The sequence below is a fragment of the Nannobrachium achirus genome (genome assembly GCF_963921795.1).
Source record: "Nannobrachium achirus genome assembly, chromosome: 19".
NCBI classification, from domain to species: domain Eukaryota; kingdom Metazoa; phylum Chordata; class Actinopteri; order Myctophiformes; family Myctophidae; genus Nannobrachium; species Nannobrachium achirus.
Window position 1 is genome coordinate 31084849 of NC_137826.1, and position 18553 is coordinate 31103401.

Genomic DNA, 18553 nt, shown 5'->3' on the forward strand with positions numbered 1-18553 from the left:
AGCAAAAACAAGAATGTGTGTGTGTGTGTGTGTGTGTGTGTTGGGGGAAATTGCTGCTACTTGTGATATCCACCTGTTTCCGCGGGAGTTTACTGGAGATTATTTGGACCACACTTCCGGTTTAACAGCAGACATACAAGCTCACATCACGTCGCAGATGCAGCCCGTTGTGAGCTTGTAAATCACACTCGGCTGCGGCGCCGGAAGCTCGGTACAACGTCTGCGCAATGCACTATGGGGCGTTGGAAACCCGTGGATACAGTAATGTTAATATGTTTTTTCGTAAAGTAAAGCCCTGCTTCATCACACAAGACTGTCGCACAAAACTGAAAATAGCCGATCTACAAGGCGGCGCGAGGCGTTGTGTGCTTGTAGATCGGCGATTTTCACTAGTTTAAATCATTTTTAAAATGATAAATACAAAGCAAACGGTTTTGGACATACAAGGTTTCCACCCGACAATATGTGTGTACCTCCAGAACAGGAGTAGACTGCAGCAGGCGGTCGCCCAGGGAGGCCATGTGATCATTAGCAGTGCAGGTGACAACAGCATAGTACAGCAGGATCTTCTTGGAGGCTTCTGTCTTTCCTGCCCCGCTCTCCCCCGAGATCAGGATGCACTGGTCTCTCCTCTCAGTCTTCATGGCGCGGTAGGTGTTATCCGATACAGCGTAGCTGATAAAGCATAGCAGTGAATCCAGAGATCAGTTTTGTTATTACACAGATGAAATCAACATATCGTTAGTTGTCTCCACCAGCCGAAGGCTGAGGGAGAGTATGTTTTCCCCTCCGTCCGTCCGTCCGTCCGTCCGTCCGTCCGTCCGTGCATGCGTGCGTCCGTGCGTCCTCGCAGTTTGTGAGCAGCTAATCTCAGTCACCGTTGGCCCGATCGCTGCCAAACTGAGCACACACACTCCCTGGATGCCAATCTAGAACCTCTGCCCCACATTTTTCAAATCAGCCTCATGGTGGCGCTATAACAGGCCGATTTGTGTGGCCTGGTTGTTACCAGCTAATCTCCGGCGCCGTTGGCCCGATCGCTGCCAAACTGAGCACACACACTCCCTGGATGCTAATTCAGAACCTCTGCCCCACATTTTTTAAATCAGCCTCATGGTGGCGCTATAACAGGCCGATTTGTGTGGCCTGGTGGAGACCTGTGCTCGGAAGAGCACTGCTTCTAGTTATTTTTCTTTCTGTTAGAACTAGATTCTCAACAGGCCTGAAAATGAAGGCTGAGCCCTAACTGGGCCCTAACTGGGAAGGCCTGAGGCCCGACTAATCAGCATACATTTTAGGCCTTACCCTACCCTAAATGTCGGGTCGGTTTCGGGTATGGCAACAACTGTCACAAAGACAAATTACGGTACTTGGATGAAAGCTGTTATGCACTTGTGAAACGCCGGGTGTGAGAAGCTAAGGGTATACGTCAATGCATGAGATGAAGAAGATTGATAAAGTAGACAATGGAGTAAATAAGTATCTCATTACAAAATCAGTATTATGTTTTTGTAGTTATATTGTCTTATTAGGATGATGGCGACAAAACTGATTGGTAATAGTTAAACTGATTAAAGAGTTTTTTAGTACATCACATAGCTCCTTATTTTCTGCAGTGACTTTTCTGGTTTAATGAGTGCTTTGTGTGTGAAATTACATTGTTGGCAATGACCGCATGGGTAATTTCAAGAGGGGACAGAGCTATAATGAAATGGAAGGTAAATGGAAGTTACTCATGGTCATTTCCAGCTATGTAATTTAACACACAATACTGCAACTGAAACTGATGCCCAGAAAGATCAAATAAAAATGATTGCAATGCTGACCTCATCTCTTTGTGTTCCATTAAAGTAGCTGGAACTTATTTTCATATGATATGATGCTCCTAAGAGACCACATTCTGGAAGACGGTTGCTTCTAACCTCTCTGAGAGGTTTGAGATTACAGTGACTCACTCGCCTCTTACACACTCATCACCAATGATCTGTCCAAGTTTGACACTGATCATTTGTTCATTTCTTATAATTACAGTAATTCCGATGGTAGCCTGCCATATGAATATTAAAACAGTTACATTCCTCCTAAGATAGATGATATAGATGGTACAGTAAATTACTTTTTGAGTGAATGTGCAATAACAAATTGTAGTTGAAAATCTTTGTCAGCAGGCCTACAATGCATTGAGTTCTATGATCTTATAATAATTTGTGTACACATACAGTATGGGCTGAAAGATTACTCACATGTGAGGCGATATCTCATAGAAGCTGACACCTCTGTAACGCTCCATGTGTTGCTTGGAGTAGATCTCCAGATCTTTGTATGGATTCACCGACACCAAAACTGAGCCAATATAGGTCTGAGGCAAAACATATGGACACAGGAATAAGGTATTCACCTCAACAGAAAATATGAAAATACTGTATATGGTAATCAAGAGCAGTGGTTCTCATACTTTTCCATGTCAAGGACCCCAAATTACCCCCATCTGAAAATACATCTGAAAATATATTGTGACAGGGACCCCTACTCAAGTGTTGTGAAATGTTGTGGATCTAAAAGATTTTCAAGATTAAAATAAATCACACAAAGTGTGAAGTGAGCGGTGCCTTTGAGCAGTATTAAACTATATGAACTAGAGGTTTGCACCCCCATCACCAGCTTTTATAGTTTTATAGTAAGATATTATGTTGTCAAGTGAACCTTGACCAATGGAGACCAGGAGATCGCCTATTTATAATGCATTGGAGAGCTGAGGCACCGGTACAAAAGCTGCTTTACAAGATCGGGACACATTGTGAGCTTGTAGATTGGCCCAGGGCACTTCAGGAGAGACTAAACAAATCAAATATTTGTTTTAGACTAGCGTCTTCCTCAGTCAAACAGGTTTGACTCTGAGGAAGTCAAAACGTCAGTCAGCCCTGCAAAATAATAAACATGTGCAGACCAGTCAAGTGATCCAGTGTATATCTTAATTGGGTAGTCTTTCCTGAAGTGCCCACGTATGATTCTCTATGATTCAAGTTGTCCTTGTTGAGCACCAACAAGCCCCCTTCTACCTTCAACTGGCTGAAGCGTGCTGGACATGTAGATGTAGAGGGTTACAGGAGTTAATCTTATTTTGATTATTGACATTGGGGAGTGGGGACCCATGGAACCCCCCCAAGGACCACTGAGAACCGCTGATGACAACATTGATTAATGTTTTATAATATATTACATAGATTAGGCTCTCTTTGAAGCGCCGACGCAAGTTCTCTATGAAGGCCGCCTCGCTGGTGAAATTCTCCAACAGCACGAAGTCCTGCACACCAACCCGGTCACGTGCGGTCAGAGCACTCTCCATCACCAGACGGACTCTTCCTTCAGCACCCATAGTCTCCTACAGGACCGGAAAAAAGAACAAAAAGAGGGGTCATGGTGGTCAAAAATCATTCTATTATTCTTTGAATGCAGACAGTTACATCTAGCTGAAAAGCAGGAGGGACACATATCCTAATCCATTGCAGCCTGATAAATGCTACACAAATGACATCTGAAAGAATTAACTTACATTCAAAAGATGTGAGAGATATGTTATTTATCAAGGGTTACTTATTTCAACATGCCCTAATATTATAAACAATTACATACTGTACAATACAAAACATGAAGTAGAGCTTGAACTTGGCTCTGACGCAGGCTCGTTTCTAACCGGCAGAACCTCTGACAAATGTCTGGTGTGACTCTTTCAATACTTAGCCCGGTCTAACCCGTGGGATAATACACTGTAGAATTTAACCAGAAAAATCAGCTCAAAGTAATCACGGTTCTGACAAGCATGGCCAAGAACAACAACAATGTAGACATTTAGCAAATCCCAACCATAAACAGAGCCTAGGCTTAACTATTGTGTGATAACGAGATAGTGTTTAAGATGTATGCACAGTGTACACAGTCCTTTAATACCAGGCAGGTTCTGACCCATGCTCCCTGTGTGTGTACATGTCAACCCCATTGTGATGGCAAACATCAAAGAACAGACAGGAAGCGATTGCCAGTCTGGAGAGTGAATTCTTTCTGATAAGCACAAATGCCCAGAAGTAATAACTAAGCATATTATACACAGACAAACATATGAGGACAAATGGTCCATTCACGTGAAGCATAACTACACACACACAACAACAACAACAGGAAAATATTAATATTATTCACTACACTTACTGTGCATGTCAAAATAGGTAAATGTCCAGCTACTGTATGAGATTCAGTCCGCTCTCTCGCTGTTATCGGTGATCATTAAGAAGCAGAATCTTAGCCACTTTAATTCAAACATCCCTGAAGAAAAGTGGAACAAAGGGACTAGAATTCCACAAGGAATGTTTTACTTAATACACAAGCCTCTCAGGGGTCTCATTTGGCTGGTTAACAGCAGCAAAGGGTCATTATCTCTGAACACTAAGGGATGGAAAATCCTTGGATCAACAAGAAGACAACAGTGGAAGTGAGCCAACAAGTAAGACGAGAGGAAAGCATTGGGACATTTCCACTGCTCTACACCCTTCCTCACCTTGGAGTATTGTTCTTCCTCTATTGCAGGTGGCTTTCCTACAGTGGGTGATACAAACCCCAGTCAGACTTTCCAACGGATGGAACTAAAGAATGTCAGGGTCGGGCTTGGGACAGGGTATACCAGAAAATATGTCTATTCACACATTCTTACAGCAGTAGAACTAAAAACAACAGAGTCATACCTGCAGCCCAGAAGCCTGGGTTATACTTGGTTGCGCATCGTGCCATGCACCAAAAATACCCGATCTACAAGCTCACAAGCTTGTAGATCATCTATTTTCATTGTGCAGATTATTGGTTGACACAGATACTTGCCCTCAAACTACTTCACAGCAAGCTAGCCCAACTGTCACAAGAGATTCTTACTTGGCCCTCAGCACACTGTTGCACCATCATTTAATGATTTCAGTCTGCAAGTACTCTGGTACATGCCACATAAACTGAAAATGAACTTGTCAGCAGTTCAGAGCTGAATGTCTGATATGGAGTCTCAAAGTGAGCACTGGTAGACTCCTACTTTTCCTAAATTCCTCATCCTTAGCGTAATCATCACCATTAGTGTTGTTGCCCAACAGGGCAACACACTGTAGTCCTGGGGAAACGTTATTTATTCTAGATAAACCTTATTCTAGATAAACTTTATTTGTGAACGTGTTTTTACCTTGAATCAGATGCAATTGGAAATTGGTGGAAAAACATTTGGGAGTGGTGCTAGCAAGCTCGAGTATTGGTTGAGCTTCACATGACAGTTAGCTTGCTGCAGAATATAGTCGGCAACTACACTTGCAATTTCCAATTGCATCTTTCTAAAATCCTTCATTATTATCTCCATTTATTGTTGCCAGCTAGCTACCAAGCTGCTGGCTTACACCAGGGATGGGCAATCCTTTCAGGAACATAATCACCCAGTGCCAGACAGTGAAAATCATCATTGCTTTACACCTACCGTAATTGTAATGTACTGTAATGTAAATTCAGGGGAGAAAGGTTTTATGCATATTAAACAATAATGGATAATAATTGCTTTTTGTTCAACTCAAACCGCCTCAATAGCCAAATACCTGGTAGATATGTAGATTCCATTTGTAACAGTAATCAATGGTCCAATTGGTTACATATGCACACTCTAAGAAGGAGTTACAAATTTATAGATTAACACTGATGATTTTGTACTGTCAGGTGCCAGTGAGTACAGGCCAGACTGAAGGCCCACAATGCATCTGTTCGGTATGCAGTTCGTTTCTATTCTGGCACTTCTACCGGTAGTTAAAAAAAGGGGGGGAAGCACTTGTAAATCATCACAGTTGGTTCAAAATGAAGCTGTTAAGATTTGTAATTGGGTCCACATTATCCCACCCTTAGAATCCCAAATGATTTTAGAATGCATTTTAAGTTTTAATAATAATATTTAGTCATAGTATTAAATGGACTAGATCCAATCTATATTTCTGAACGTTTAACCCCATGATGAGTAACTAACGGGTCACCAAAGTTGTGGAATGTCTTACTATTCATACTTAATTCAGCTACATCAACATCCTCTTTTAAATGTCAGCTGCCATTGCTTTTTATTTCCTTTCATTTTATTTTATGGTTTATGTTTTCTATTTAATGTAATTGTTTGCCATTAGCACTTAATTACAAAAGGCTGGTGTTGACTAGTGCATGTGAGTGCGGTTATTGCATAATGCCTCATAACTATGTTATTAAATGTGCAGTGCTGCAATGATTTACACAAGAAAACTATTTATACTTGGGATCTGTTTTCAATATGCACACTAGGCTTATCAACGTCTTAGGCACACACACACACACACACACACACACACACACACACACACACACACACACACACACACACACACACACACACACACACACACACACACACACACACACACACACACACACACACACACACACACACACACACACACACACACACACAGCCTTGTGTGCATGCACTGCTTGTACATGATTCCTTTACCCTGTTTTAGTTGACCTTATTCTGGCTCAATGTATCCACTTTCAACCTGGGATCCCTATTTCTGTCTATCATTATAGGCAAAGAATTTCAAACAATTCAAAAGGATCTACACAACGCATGGTATCATGATGAGCTGTGAGCTTGTAGATTGACAATTTCACTATCCCACTACATAATCAGAATTGCACCAAAAGAATAGTGTGTTTGTTTGTGTGTTTGTGTGTGTTTCCATCTGTAACTCCACGTTCAGCAGTTGTTCAATTGTCTAAAAAACATAATATAAAAATCAATAACGCATGTACCTTGCCTAGGGTTGGGTATCGTTTGGATTTTTACGATTCCGGTTCCGGTTTCGGTTCTGCTAATCGGTTCCGGTTCCAAACGGTTCCTATTTCGGTTCCAAAATGGTTCGGTTTTACACAAAAACATTTTTTTTAATTTAATTTTAATGTTTAATTTACAGTTTGAATGAATCATTTAAAACATATTTTTTTAATTGAATTTGAATGTTTAATTACAGTTTTAATGAATTATGACAAATGAAATCATATTTCAATGTCTTCAGCGATACTCTTATTCTGAAGAGATTAAGAAGTCGACCACCGTCTGGAAGTATTATTGCATTAGCGCAACATATCTTATTCTGAAAAGATCGGCTACCGGAAGTGTTAGATTTGCCAGCTTAGATTTGACAAAATAACACAGCTCAGCGAGCGAGGGTCAGAGCTGAGCCAGTGAGCCCGCAGTCGCACCATAACCCAGAGACACGCGGGGGTCCGCGCAAGCACTGTTGCTGTTGCCGTACAGTCTTTCAGATGAATGCCACGCTGTCATAATGTTTCGACTCCATCTCACGTCTCTTTGTGGCTGTGCAGGGCTCAGCTGTACTGGTGGATGGGCTGCTAATTTTGCTAGCATCGCTGTTGTTGTTGACTTGAGTGGCAACGCAGTCCCCCGATTGTGTGTGTCTGCGTGTTGGAGGAATACAAGAGCCGCTTCCCAATTCAGAGTGTGCGCCCTTCGTAGTGTAGCCTGTGTAGGGCTTGTCCTGTGAAGTGCACGTAATGTAATGTAGCCTTTTTTGAACGGATCATAGCACGTCTTTTTTTTTACTGGTGCGTCTAGGAACCGATAAGCGGTACCGAAAGTAAATATTATTTTTGGGTACCCAGGAACCGTCATGTCCTTATCGGTTCTGTCCCGGTACCGAATTTCGGTACCCAACCCTAACCTTGCCCAACATCAACTTTATCACCTTCAGATGTGTCTCTACTTCTCATAATCCCAAAATGTTTAAAAAATGTTCCCACATTTTGGCCTGTAGGCGGCATATATTGCGCAATCCATAGTTGGGAGTGGAGTGTCATTATCATCACCAACGTCTCGGGTTACAAGAGGGAAGGGGGGGGGGGGGGGGGTCAGATGCACACACACACAGAGAGAGAGAGAGAGAGAGAGAGGGGGGGGGGGGTACAGTAAAGTTCAGTAAGGTAAAGTACAGTACAGTACAGTACAGTACAGCAAGGTACAGTAGAGTACAGCAAAGTACAGTACAGTAAGGTAAAGTAGATTACAGTAGAGTACAGTACAGTAAGGTACAGTAGAGTATGGTTGGATGGATGGATGTGGATGGATGGATGGATGGATGGATGGATGGATGTGGATGGATGGATGGATGGATGGATGGATGGATGGATGGATGTGGATGGATGGATGGATGGATGTATGTGGATGGATGGATGGATGGATGGATGTGGATGGATGGATGGATGGATGGATGTGGATGGATGGATGGATGTGGATGGATGTGGATGGATGGATGTGGATGGATGGATGTGGATGGATGGATGGATGTGGATGGATGGATGGATGGATGGATGGATGGATGGATGGATGTGGATGGATGGATGGATGGATGGATGGATGGATGGATGGATGTGGATGGATGGATGGATGGATGGATGGATGGATGGATGGATGGATGGATGGATGGATGTGGATGGATGGATGGATGTGGAAGGATGGATGGATGGATGTGGATGGATGTGGATGGATGGATGTGGATGGATGGATGGATGGATGGATGGATGGATGGATGGATGGATGGATGTGGATGGATGGATGTGGATGGATGGATGGATGGATGTGGATGGATGGATGGATGTGGATGGATGGATGTGGATGGATGGATGGATGGATGGATGGATGTGGATGGATGGATGGATGGATGGATGTGGATGGATGGATGGATGGATGGATGTGGATGGATGGATGTGGATGGATGTGGATGGATGGATGGATGGATGGATGTGGATGGATGGATGTGGATGGATGGATGGATGGATGGATGGATGGATGTGGATGGATGGATGGATGGATTGCCATTTACACTATTTTGCATTTTGGAAAAAAATGCATGTTGAGCTATCCTAAATTTGTATTGCTTAGCTGCCCACTGGACTGTATCCATCTCTGGGTACAGGGGACTTTCGCATAGGAAAGGGGCCAGGCCCCCGCAGGGGGCTTTTTTCTAGTCTTTGAAATAAGGCTTATAAGAGGTTGTAATATATTCACATTTTGCAATGGAATAAAACAGTAGAAGGTAAACCAAGTAGATATCATACTACTCTGTGCATGGACTGAGGGATCTGTCAACTCAACTTGTGTGAAAGTTAATATCCAAACGAATATTAGATTTTCATAATGTTATGAACTTTCCCTCGTTGAGGACAGTAGCAAATGTTCACCAGTACATTCATATTTGATTACGCACAGAGCCTGTCACATGCTTAGAAACCATAGAAACCCCACTATCATCACAAACAACATTGCCTATTCCACAAAATATAGATCAGTTTTCAAAACATTGTGTGCCCAAGACACACTAAAAGGCAAATAAAAATCTCAAGGCATATCTGTATTCATATCTGTGCACAATAATCTCTATAGCATCACTCTTATGACTCTGTAAGCATTTATTGCTATTTACTAATGCCCAGATGAATGAATGAAAAGCTTTATTTCATGTTTTGTTCATTTTCAAAACTGGCAAAAACAGCTGATTTACAAATGTGAACTTGTGGATCAGCTATAAATATGGATGTTGAAAGTGGTTAAAATATGTATATTTTTAAGGCATAGAATTCGCCTCTGTATTGGGAAATGAGTGCATACAAAGTACTGAAAGTAATATAATTCATTACTTTCTGTTTTGTTGTAACAATGCCATTGTGCCTTAGCACAAAGTTTGGGAACCACTGATCTAGACAATTAAAGGCAATATTGAACTTGTACAGAGTATGTTTGTTTTCTTGCCCTCTTTTCTTTCTCTATCTTCTTTCCTTTGATTGTGTTATAACAGAAAATTGTAACTCGGACAACATGTTAATTGTGTGATTCTTTATAATCTGTTGGCAATAAAACTTATTTGACAAAAAAAAAGAACTTGTACAGAGTATAACTCCCACAGTAATGCAGGGATAATGGGAAGCAAAAGTCTTTATAAAGTGGCTGTAGTTAAGATAACTTAAGGACTGTGAGTAAGTGAGTAAAGGTGACTCTCCACCAAGCATACTTATGTATGAATTGAGAAAAAAGGGACCCCAATTTAAACAAGCCTAAAAGCGTTCTTGTGGTCTTTATCCTTTTAGTCGACCTTGATCAGTGAACTGTACTGTCCTGTATCTTTCCTATGCAAACTTCTAATAAAGTATTCAATCAATCAAGAGACACTTTCCAACTCCAAGAGACTCTTTCATACATACAGAGCCTCAGGGTAGGTAAGCCATGCAGACTTGTTGTCATTCAACTGTTGGGGCATGTTTGTACAGTGAGTACAGTACATTTCGCTAAAAGAGAGGCTATAAGCTTTGTAGACATATCCTCAGAGTTTATTTAACTTAAGAGTGTAACAATGTACCCAAATGGGTGCTTACTGGTCCATTTGGGTCCATTCAGAGGGTTGTTCCCACTCTGAGAGTTATATGAACACTAAGGGTTTTACTGTGCAGATGACTAAAAGGGAACCTCCGGGGGTTGTGTTTACAGAGGTAGTGGCAACCAGCCGAGAGTCTAACCTAACAGTGGGGCTTGGCTCTGAGCCCCATGACTAACCTCTCTGGACCGTCTACATTCACTTTGTCTTCCTTATAAGGCGTGGTCCACCACTCTGTCCCCAGATGAGCTTTCTACAGAACCACATCTGACTCGTCTTCTCCACCATACTGTAGATGTGTGAGTGGATATGGTGGAAAAACACCACGCCTCGGTTTGCCTCGTGCATAAGCCAATATGCACATTGAGGTTCAAGACATGCATAAAAACATATGCACATTAGGCCTATACGTTATTCCTTGGCGTCTCTATGAATGGAGATTTCGATTCAATTTGGTGATAATAAGTTAGACGTCTGCAATTAGACTTACTTTTACTATACACTAACAATACTCCAGTCCATGAATCTACTGTAGGAGATGTTGACCGGTATCTTACCCTGCCTTGGTACCTCATCCTGTCCCTTTCCTCCTGGGCGTAGGGGGAGTCGAGCAGGCCGTTCCCTCTTGACTCTTCAGCCGCTATCTCCTCATCAACCTCTGTCCACGAGCAACACAATCAGATGACTTATCTTTTCCACCTCCTCTCGTTGACGTGCTGTGCTTCTGTCTTTCTCTACACCTCCCTCTCTCCCTCTCTGTGAGTCTGCCTGGTGTCCCTGTGTGGAGAAAGTGCACTAACTCAAGCAAGGCAGGAGCTCCCCTTGTTTATACCTTCACTTCATCTTCCCATTGACAGGTCACATGAACTATTGCCTCTCTCACCATTGCTCTTTCTCTCTCTCTCTCTCTCTTTCCTTCTGTCTGAATCACTGCAAGAAACAAGGGCAGCAACTCCGCTCACACGTCACACACTTGGATTTGAGAGGGAGAGGGAGAGAGACAGAGGGAGAGGGGGAGAGGGAGAGGAAAAAAGAGTAAAGGGAAAGTATGCTGAATGCAAAAACAAATAAGTGCCATAGAAATGGGGGGGAGTTGAAAGGGTTTGGAAACATTTGCTAAGAGCCTAAAATTGCTATCATGTAATCAGCAATACAAAAAAAAGAGTACATTCTTTCTTTTTGCTTCCTCCCTTCGTCCTTAGAGAGGAGGTCCCTCCTGCTTTTTTTTTCCTCCCACAAGCTGAGACAGATTCATATTTGGATGAGAGTTAATACGTTAAGTTCCTTGCCAACTAAATGAATATGTCTCTCGTCTGAGGCATGTCTCTCTGCTGTTGAAATAACTCTTCCTCATCACCATTATCATTACCATATCAGTTCACGGCACAAACGCATCAAAACTGAATTACCTCCAATTGGAGCAAAGCTTTGAATAGACCCCCTGTAATTGTCTTAGTGCTTTCTGTCACGTCAAGTCATGTCACACTTTTGGCCCTACTCTTATCTCCGGCACCGTTGCCCCTATCCATGCCAAACTTTGCACACACATTCCTTGGCTGGCAAACCACAACCTCTGCCACTGATTTCTCACATGCCCCTCTTCTAGCGCCACCATGAGGTTGCTTTTAGCAGAAAACATTAATGGACCTGACGGTCGCTTATCTCCTGATTAGGGAGTCTTACTGGTACTGTACTGTTTAGATCAGAGCAGTATTCTCTATATTCCATGTTCTATAATCTATACCCTCCCATTCTAGTTAAAGGTCCTACACCATGCATTTAAAAATAATTCATATAACATTGTTTGTGTCCCAAAAACTTTTTTCAAAAGGTTTGAGACTAAATTACCACCCTAAATTACCACTCCTGAATACAGAGCCCCTGTAATTTCTGCCTGGCTTTCAGAGCATTTTCAGCTGCAGTACCACCTTGTCCTGAGTGGGAGGACTGCGGTATTGAGCCAGTTTTGGCCCCACACTCCTCCCCACCTCCTGCTCAGCAGGCCTGCCTACCCCTCCCCTACCCTCTCCCAGCTCCTCCTGCCTCCTTCTCAGGCCTGCCCACCCCTCCCCAACCCCCACTCAGCACAGCAGTAGGTCCCGATTGTGACATCACAATCCCATAAACTGAGAAAGACACAATGGTCAGAAATAGGACTTTGTGAGGATAGAACTTGCTGGTGGGACAAAAACAAAACACATAAAAATTGGAAAAATGAAAATTCATGGTGTAGCCCCTTTAAGGCTATAAACTGTATACTGTATATTCAAGGGCACAGTGGCAGCTGACAATCTGGTATTTTCAGCAAGTGATGTGGTTGTACTAGAAAGTATACTGTAAATTAGCAATCCTAAGGTCAAGGTCACGTCACGTCTGTGAGAGGGCAGCGCCCTCCTCTGGTTTCCTCTACTTTAAAGTTACTCTTACTCCTTCAGTAATACCTATACACTCTCTCTCTCCCTCTCCTGCTCTTTGCCTCAAATGCCTTTCCCTTGCCAATATCATCACATATCCAAGGAATCTGAATAATGTTACCCAGATGGAGAGAGTCTCCTCCCCCTCTCGTTCTCTCACTCACCCTCCTACTTGCCTGTGCCCAGAACAGGGAGAACAAATCTCCACCCAGTCTCACTTTATACCCATGGTGTTCACTCTGTCCACAGTATACAGTCAATGTGCAGTCCGTAACCACACGTCTAGGCAATAGATGAATAGACATGGTACATATGAAAGTATGATAATAAGCTTTTGACAGCATTGTGAGTTGCCTCTTTTACCTGCACTATAACTGTACAGTTAACAGTAAATTATTAACCAGTATGCTCTATGCTCATTAATTACTTGATGTCCCTTCACCTTCTCTAGCTTCTAATTACACTTCCCCAAGCATTCCTTTACTGCATTTCATTGCACTGAACAGCCATTTGATCCATAGATGGCAGAGATACAAGGTTAAAGAGAACCACACTATTGAGCAGCTTTGTGGAATGTCATAATGCTGTACATGCCTACTAGACACAGAAAGCTTTTCATTATTGCAGCTTGAAGGTTTGTTATTGTTTACATGGCAGTGTTAGCTCCCTTTCGTATTAAGCACCATTTATGCCTACTACTACTGTAGTGTGTGCCTCCAACTCCGACAATAATTATCCACTGAGGTTCCTTGATCGAATTCCCAGGGGCTTCCACAAGAAAACCAAGCTGTGTTTGGAGAAACCAAGAAAACTACTGTAACAACAACAGCTGGCATACTTTACTGGCTTTCCAAAATCAATATATCGGTCAGGCCAATTTTTTGATGAGGCCTTTTTGATGAGATCGGTGTTGACAATTAGCCCTATTCACGGCCCGCCCACTCAGCAAATTTCTCAGCAACTTCCTGGTGCTGACGTCAGTTTAGAAGGGGAAACTATAACAGAAATAGCTTGACTTAAAGCCAACAAATCATTATTTCGAACGGTAAAGTAAATTATAATGCTTTGTACCTTTTACCATCTTGTGTTCTTGATCATGCTAGCCGTATTTTATACTTTACTATTCGGAAATTGCATAAAATTTTGCGATTTCTGTGTTAACTCTATAGGCTTATAGTAGGGTTTTCCCCTTCAAAACGTGACTTCAGCACCAGGGGGATGCTAAGTGGGCGGGCCGTGAATAGGGCTAATAATGCAGCCGATGTGTCCCAATTTTTAACCACTTTCAACTTGGTGCCCACATTTTGGCCATGTCATTATAGGCAAAGATTTTCAAAAGTTTTCAAAGATAGCTTATAACAGTTACCAGGGCAGGAATTTCAGGGAGGACATGAAGGCCATGGCCGTCGTTGCCCCTCAGTTTGGCCTTGTGCCCCTCCAAAAAATGGCATGCCCTGAGGACACAGTGGCCTTAATGCCCCAGCTGACTGTACCACTTTCTCCTCTGTCTCTCTCTTGCCAACATGTGGACATCATTGTATCTTTCTTGTCATGTAGACCAGTGTCTTTTGTTGAGTCCCCATTTTTATACCAATCCAGTATCTTTGATTGGTGCAGAGCATGGATCAGATTGTAAATACCAATTTATTTTCACAGCAGATAGTCTACATATAATATTTTTAATCTTAACCCTTAAATTCAATTAATTCTTTCAATGGACTAAAATCTTGTTTTATTTGATGGCCTTCCTGCCCCAGCATTTGGCCTTTGTGCTCTCAAACAATGGACAACACTAAAGGCCTTGCCCCTAAAATGACGAAGTTTCAGGCCTGACAGTTACATAGAATAAAGCTCAATTTATGTGTTTCTAATCACCCAGTGCTGTGAAGTGAGCGGTGCCTTTGAGCAGTCCATTTCATTATATGATCTATTTCCCAGTGTGAAGTGAGTGGTGCCCTTGTTGCACTTTTTTCTCACAGTGGTCTTGGTCAGACTCCCCGGAATCTGAATCAGCATCGGACCAGACAATCGGGCATATGGTCCTCAAGAGAATCAAGGTTAGGTGGACATCCAATCAGCCCATCACCCTTTACTGAACAAATGCTTTATCATCTTGTTTTTTCCAGTTGTTTTTTTTTTCTTCCCATCCAGTCTTCCTATCTTTGTTTTGCAGTTCCCTTTCTTTGAGCTGTAGAAGTCCTTCCTTCCTTGCTCTTTCCTGGTGTTCACCATCTTCCGTTGTGATCATTTCCTTAAGTTCAATTTTAGCATGTTCCAATTTGTCGACGCGTTACTATGTATATCAAGTTGTGAATCCTTTTGGCCATACTCAACTACAAATTTATATGTGGTATTGTGGACTATTTTCATTTTGTTGTGACTTAGAACTGTTGCAATGTGTCTTATCTACTTTAATTCATCTGTCTGTCTGTCTGTCTGTCTGTCTGTCTGTCTGTCTGTCTGTCTGTCTGTCTGCCTGACTTTTCTGTCTGTCATATCCCTGGATGATGAAATGTCCTAGTTTATCTTACTATAAATGCGACAAATCTCTGTGAGCGTGCGTGTATGTTTTTATTAATGGATCAAAATAACTTTATCTCATATGTTATATTCTATTACAAACAAACAAACAAACAAACAAAAAAGTTAAACCAAGACATATTTTGATCAAAGAAGGACCAAAGTCACCAAACACTCTCTCTATCAGTGTAATTGTAACACAATTATGAAGAATTGGGGAGATAAAATGAGAATAAACCGCTACAACACACTCTGCTCAGCTTTCACTGCTCCACTGCCTCCTACTCTGCTGCACAAAGAACAGAATGAAAGAAATGTACAGAGCAATGAAACAGTGCACAATAAATTGCAGCATCTCTGTCCATTACAAATGGCATATACACTTTTAAAAAACTACATTCCCTCTCGTCCTCTCGCTTCAGGGTCACTCTGGTATTTTCTCATGATGCAAAATTAAATCTGCACATGACTTGCAGTTCCAATAATGATAGGTAAATCACGTTACCAGCTCAACAACATCTGAACATATAACTTCCTGAAGACGATCTCAAAACCATGGTGTTGTATTCTAATCTTTCCTTTTGGTTTATTGTCTCCACCAGCCGAAGGCATGGGGGAGAGTATGTTTTCCCCTCCGTCCGTCCGTCCATCCGTCCGTCCGTGCGTGCGTGCGTGCGTGCGTCCGTCCGTGCGTGCGTCCGTCCGTGCATGCGTGCGTGCGTCCTCGCAGTTTGTTACCACCTAAACTCAGTCGCCATTGGCCCGGTCGCTGCCAAAATGAGCACACACTCCCTGGATGCCAATTCAGAACCTCTGCCCCACAATTTTCAAATGGGCCTGTTCTAGTGCCACCATGTGGCCGATGTTTGCAAAACACATTTCTGTACACTACTTTTAGAGATTTTGTCCACAAATCCTACAAATCGGTAGGCAGTATCTCGACAGTCATGTGATCGACATATTGCATATTCCATCCTGATTGGCTAAGATTGGCTTCCAAAGTTTGTAGGTTTGAGCCGTTTTGAACAAAATGCATCAAATCCCAAACGCAAAGTGCAATTATCATGAAATCGCGCACACATGTTCCCACTAGGCCGAGGAAGAAATGCCACTTCAAATTTTTGAAATCAGCCTCATGGTGGCGATATAACAGGCCGATTTGTGGTTTTACCTATAACTCCAGCGATCAGTTTCAAACTTTGTAAGCACACTCCCTAGAGGCCAAGGAAAAACCCTTTCCTTGCATTTTTCACATCAGCCTTTTATAGCGCCACCAGGAGGCCAACTTATGAAGACACATTTTTGGATCCTTCAGAATTTACACAAAATTAAACGTGTATTCAGTGATTGTATTTCATTCAAATAAAAATATAATTGGTACATTTTCCATTCATTCTCCTCACTAGAATGTGTGCTGACCATATAAGGACTTCCACCATGGCCTGTGTTTAGGGTTAGGGTTAGGTTCCGTTTTCAGAGGTGGCCAGCCAGTCCTCGACCAATCAGGGTAGAGTATGGCTGTAGTTATGTTATGATGTTTAGTTATGACGGTCAAAATTAAAATTTTGAGAACCACAGTCGCTCTGAATTAAGAACGTCTGCTAAATGCCTAGATTGTAAACTACTGAACTCATAAAATGCCACAGTCTGGTAGTAAATCAGTATCATACATATGCTGAAGCTGGAGACGTAGGCCTACCGATATTCAGTGATTGGGTCTAATGATCAAAACGAGAACATTATAATGGTGTAGAAAATCTATAAAAAACTAAACATTTCCACGTTGTGACAAAATGACCCCCGGCCACTTTCATTATCACTGAATACACCTTTAACAAACATCAGTACACGGTATCTCTACAGTCATATGATCAAGACGGATCTGACCCATATTAAATATTCCATCCTGATTGGCTAAGATTGGCCTCCAAACTTTGTTTTGAACAAAATGCCTCAAATCATGAACACAGCGTGCAATTGTAATGAAATTGGCAGTATCTCAACAGTCATGTGATCGTCACCGTTAAAGGCCAAAGAAGACATGGCACCCTTTTCACATGTAGCGCCACCAGGAGGCCACAATAATTAATACCTGACCTGGTGGAGACCTGTGCTCGAAAGAGCACTGCTTCTAGTTGTTATTGTAATTAAGTAGTCTGCATTTTGGTCTTATTGCCTATGGAAAGAATTATGATATCCCATGGTTTTCCCCACTTCTTGTGGTTTTACTAAAATGGCTTTCAGATACAACAATGATTCAATGGAATGATGAATCATAGAGGAATTATGGGTGGGGTCAAACTTTTACTTTTCTCCCTTGCAAAACAGACTCTGTCTCGCACGCACGCACGCACGCGCACACACACACACACACACACACACACACACACACACACACACACACACACACACACACACACACACACACACACACACACACACACACACACACACACACACACACACACACACACACACACACACACACACACACACACACAGGGTGAGCCAGAAAGTGTGCATTGAAGAAATAAGATAGCAGCCTGGGTATCAGGTATAATCCCTGGCACTGACTGAGTATTTATCTCACCATCCCTCCAATTTGTCAACTACCCTATATAAAATTCACAAATAGTGTTATTAAGTTAGGGCTGCAATATCCTCCCTGCCTGTCTTTTCTGTTTAGGCATCATCACCCACACATTGTCCATCAGTGGTGCGTTCCTACAGCACCCATCTGTTCTTTGTTGTTCTCACCCTATTTATAACATCTCAACCCTACATTCCAGTCAAACTACATCTTACAAACAAGTTGATAATATAGCCGTTTAGGAATGCAATAGGCTTTCTGGCTATTATAGGCTACATAGATGGTAATTAATCAATGGTTGCATGTGAGTTGTATGTGATGTAAAATGGTTTATTTTAATAACCACAACCAGTTGACATTGGCGAATCAATCCTGCTCGCTGGTTCAGCATTATTTTACATGTGTGACGCTTGCTCAATAGTTGGAGGGCTTATAGCACTGTCTAGTGGTAGTAAGACAAACTACTGTCTCTTGTGCCTCTCTGTCTCCATCTCCTCCCCACCCCCCCCCCCCCCCCCCCCACACACACACACACACACACACACACACACACA

The 18553-nt window shown here is 42.3% G+C and overlaps 1 protein-coding gene across 1 annotated transcript in view; it reads right to left on the minus strand.

The window, feature by feature from the left end:
- LOC308303955 (unconventional myosin-Ic-like) overlaps positions 1 to 11051 on the minus strand; it is a 28197-nt gene extending 17146 nt beyond the window's left edge. Inside the window, exons 1-4 of the mRNA XM_080748500.1 lie at positions 11033 to 11051; positions 3221 to 3382; positions 2244 to 2359; positions 474 to 675 (exon numbers count right to left, since the gene is read on the minus strand). Of these exons, the coding sequence (XP_080604626.1) occupies positions 474 to 675; positions 2244 to 2359; positions 3221 to 3382; positions 11033 to 11050 (498 nt within the window). The 5' untranslated portion in view covers position 11051. The remainder of the gene's footprint in view (positions 1 to 473; positions 676 to 2243; positions 2360 to 3220; positions 3383 to 11032) is intronic.
- Positions 11052 to 18553: the final 7502 nt, after the last annotated feature.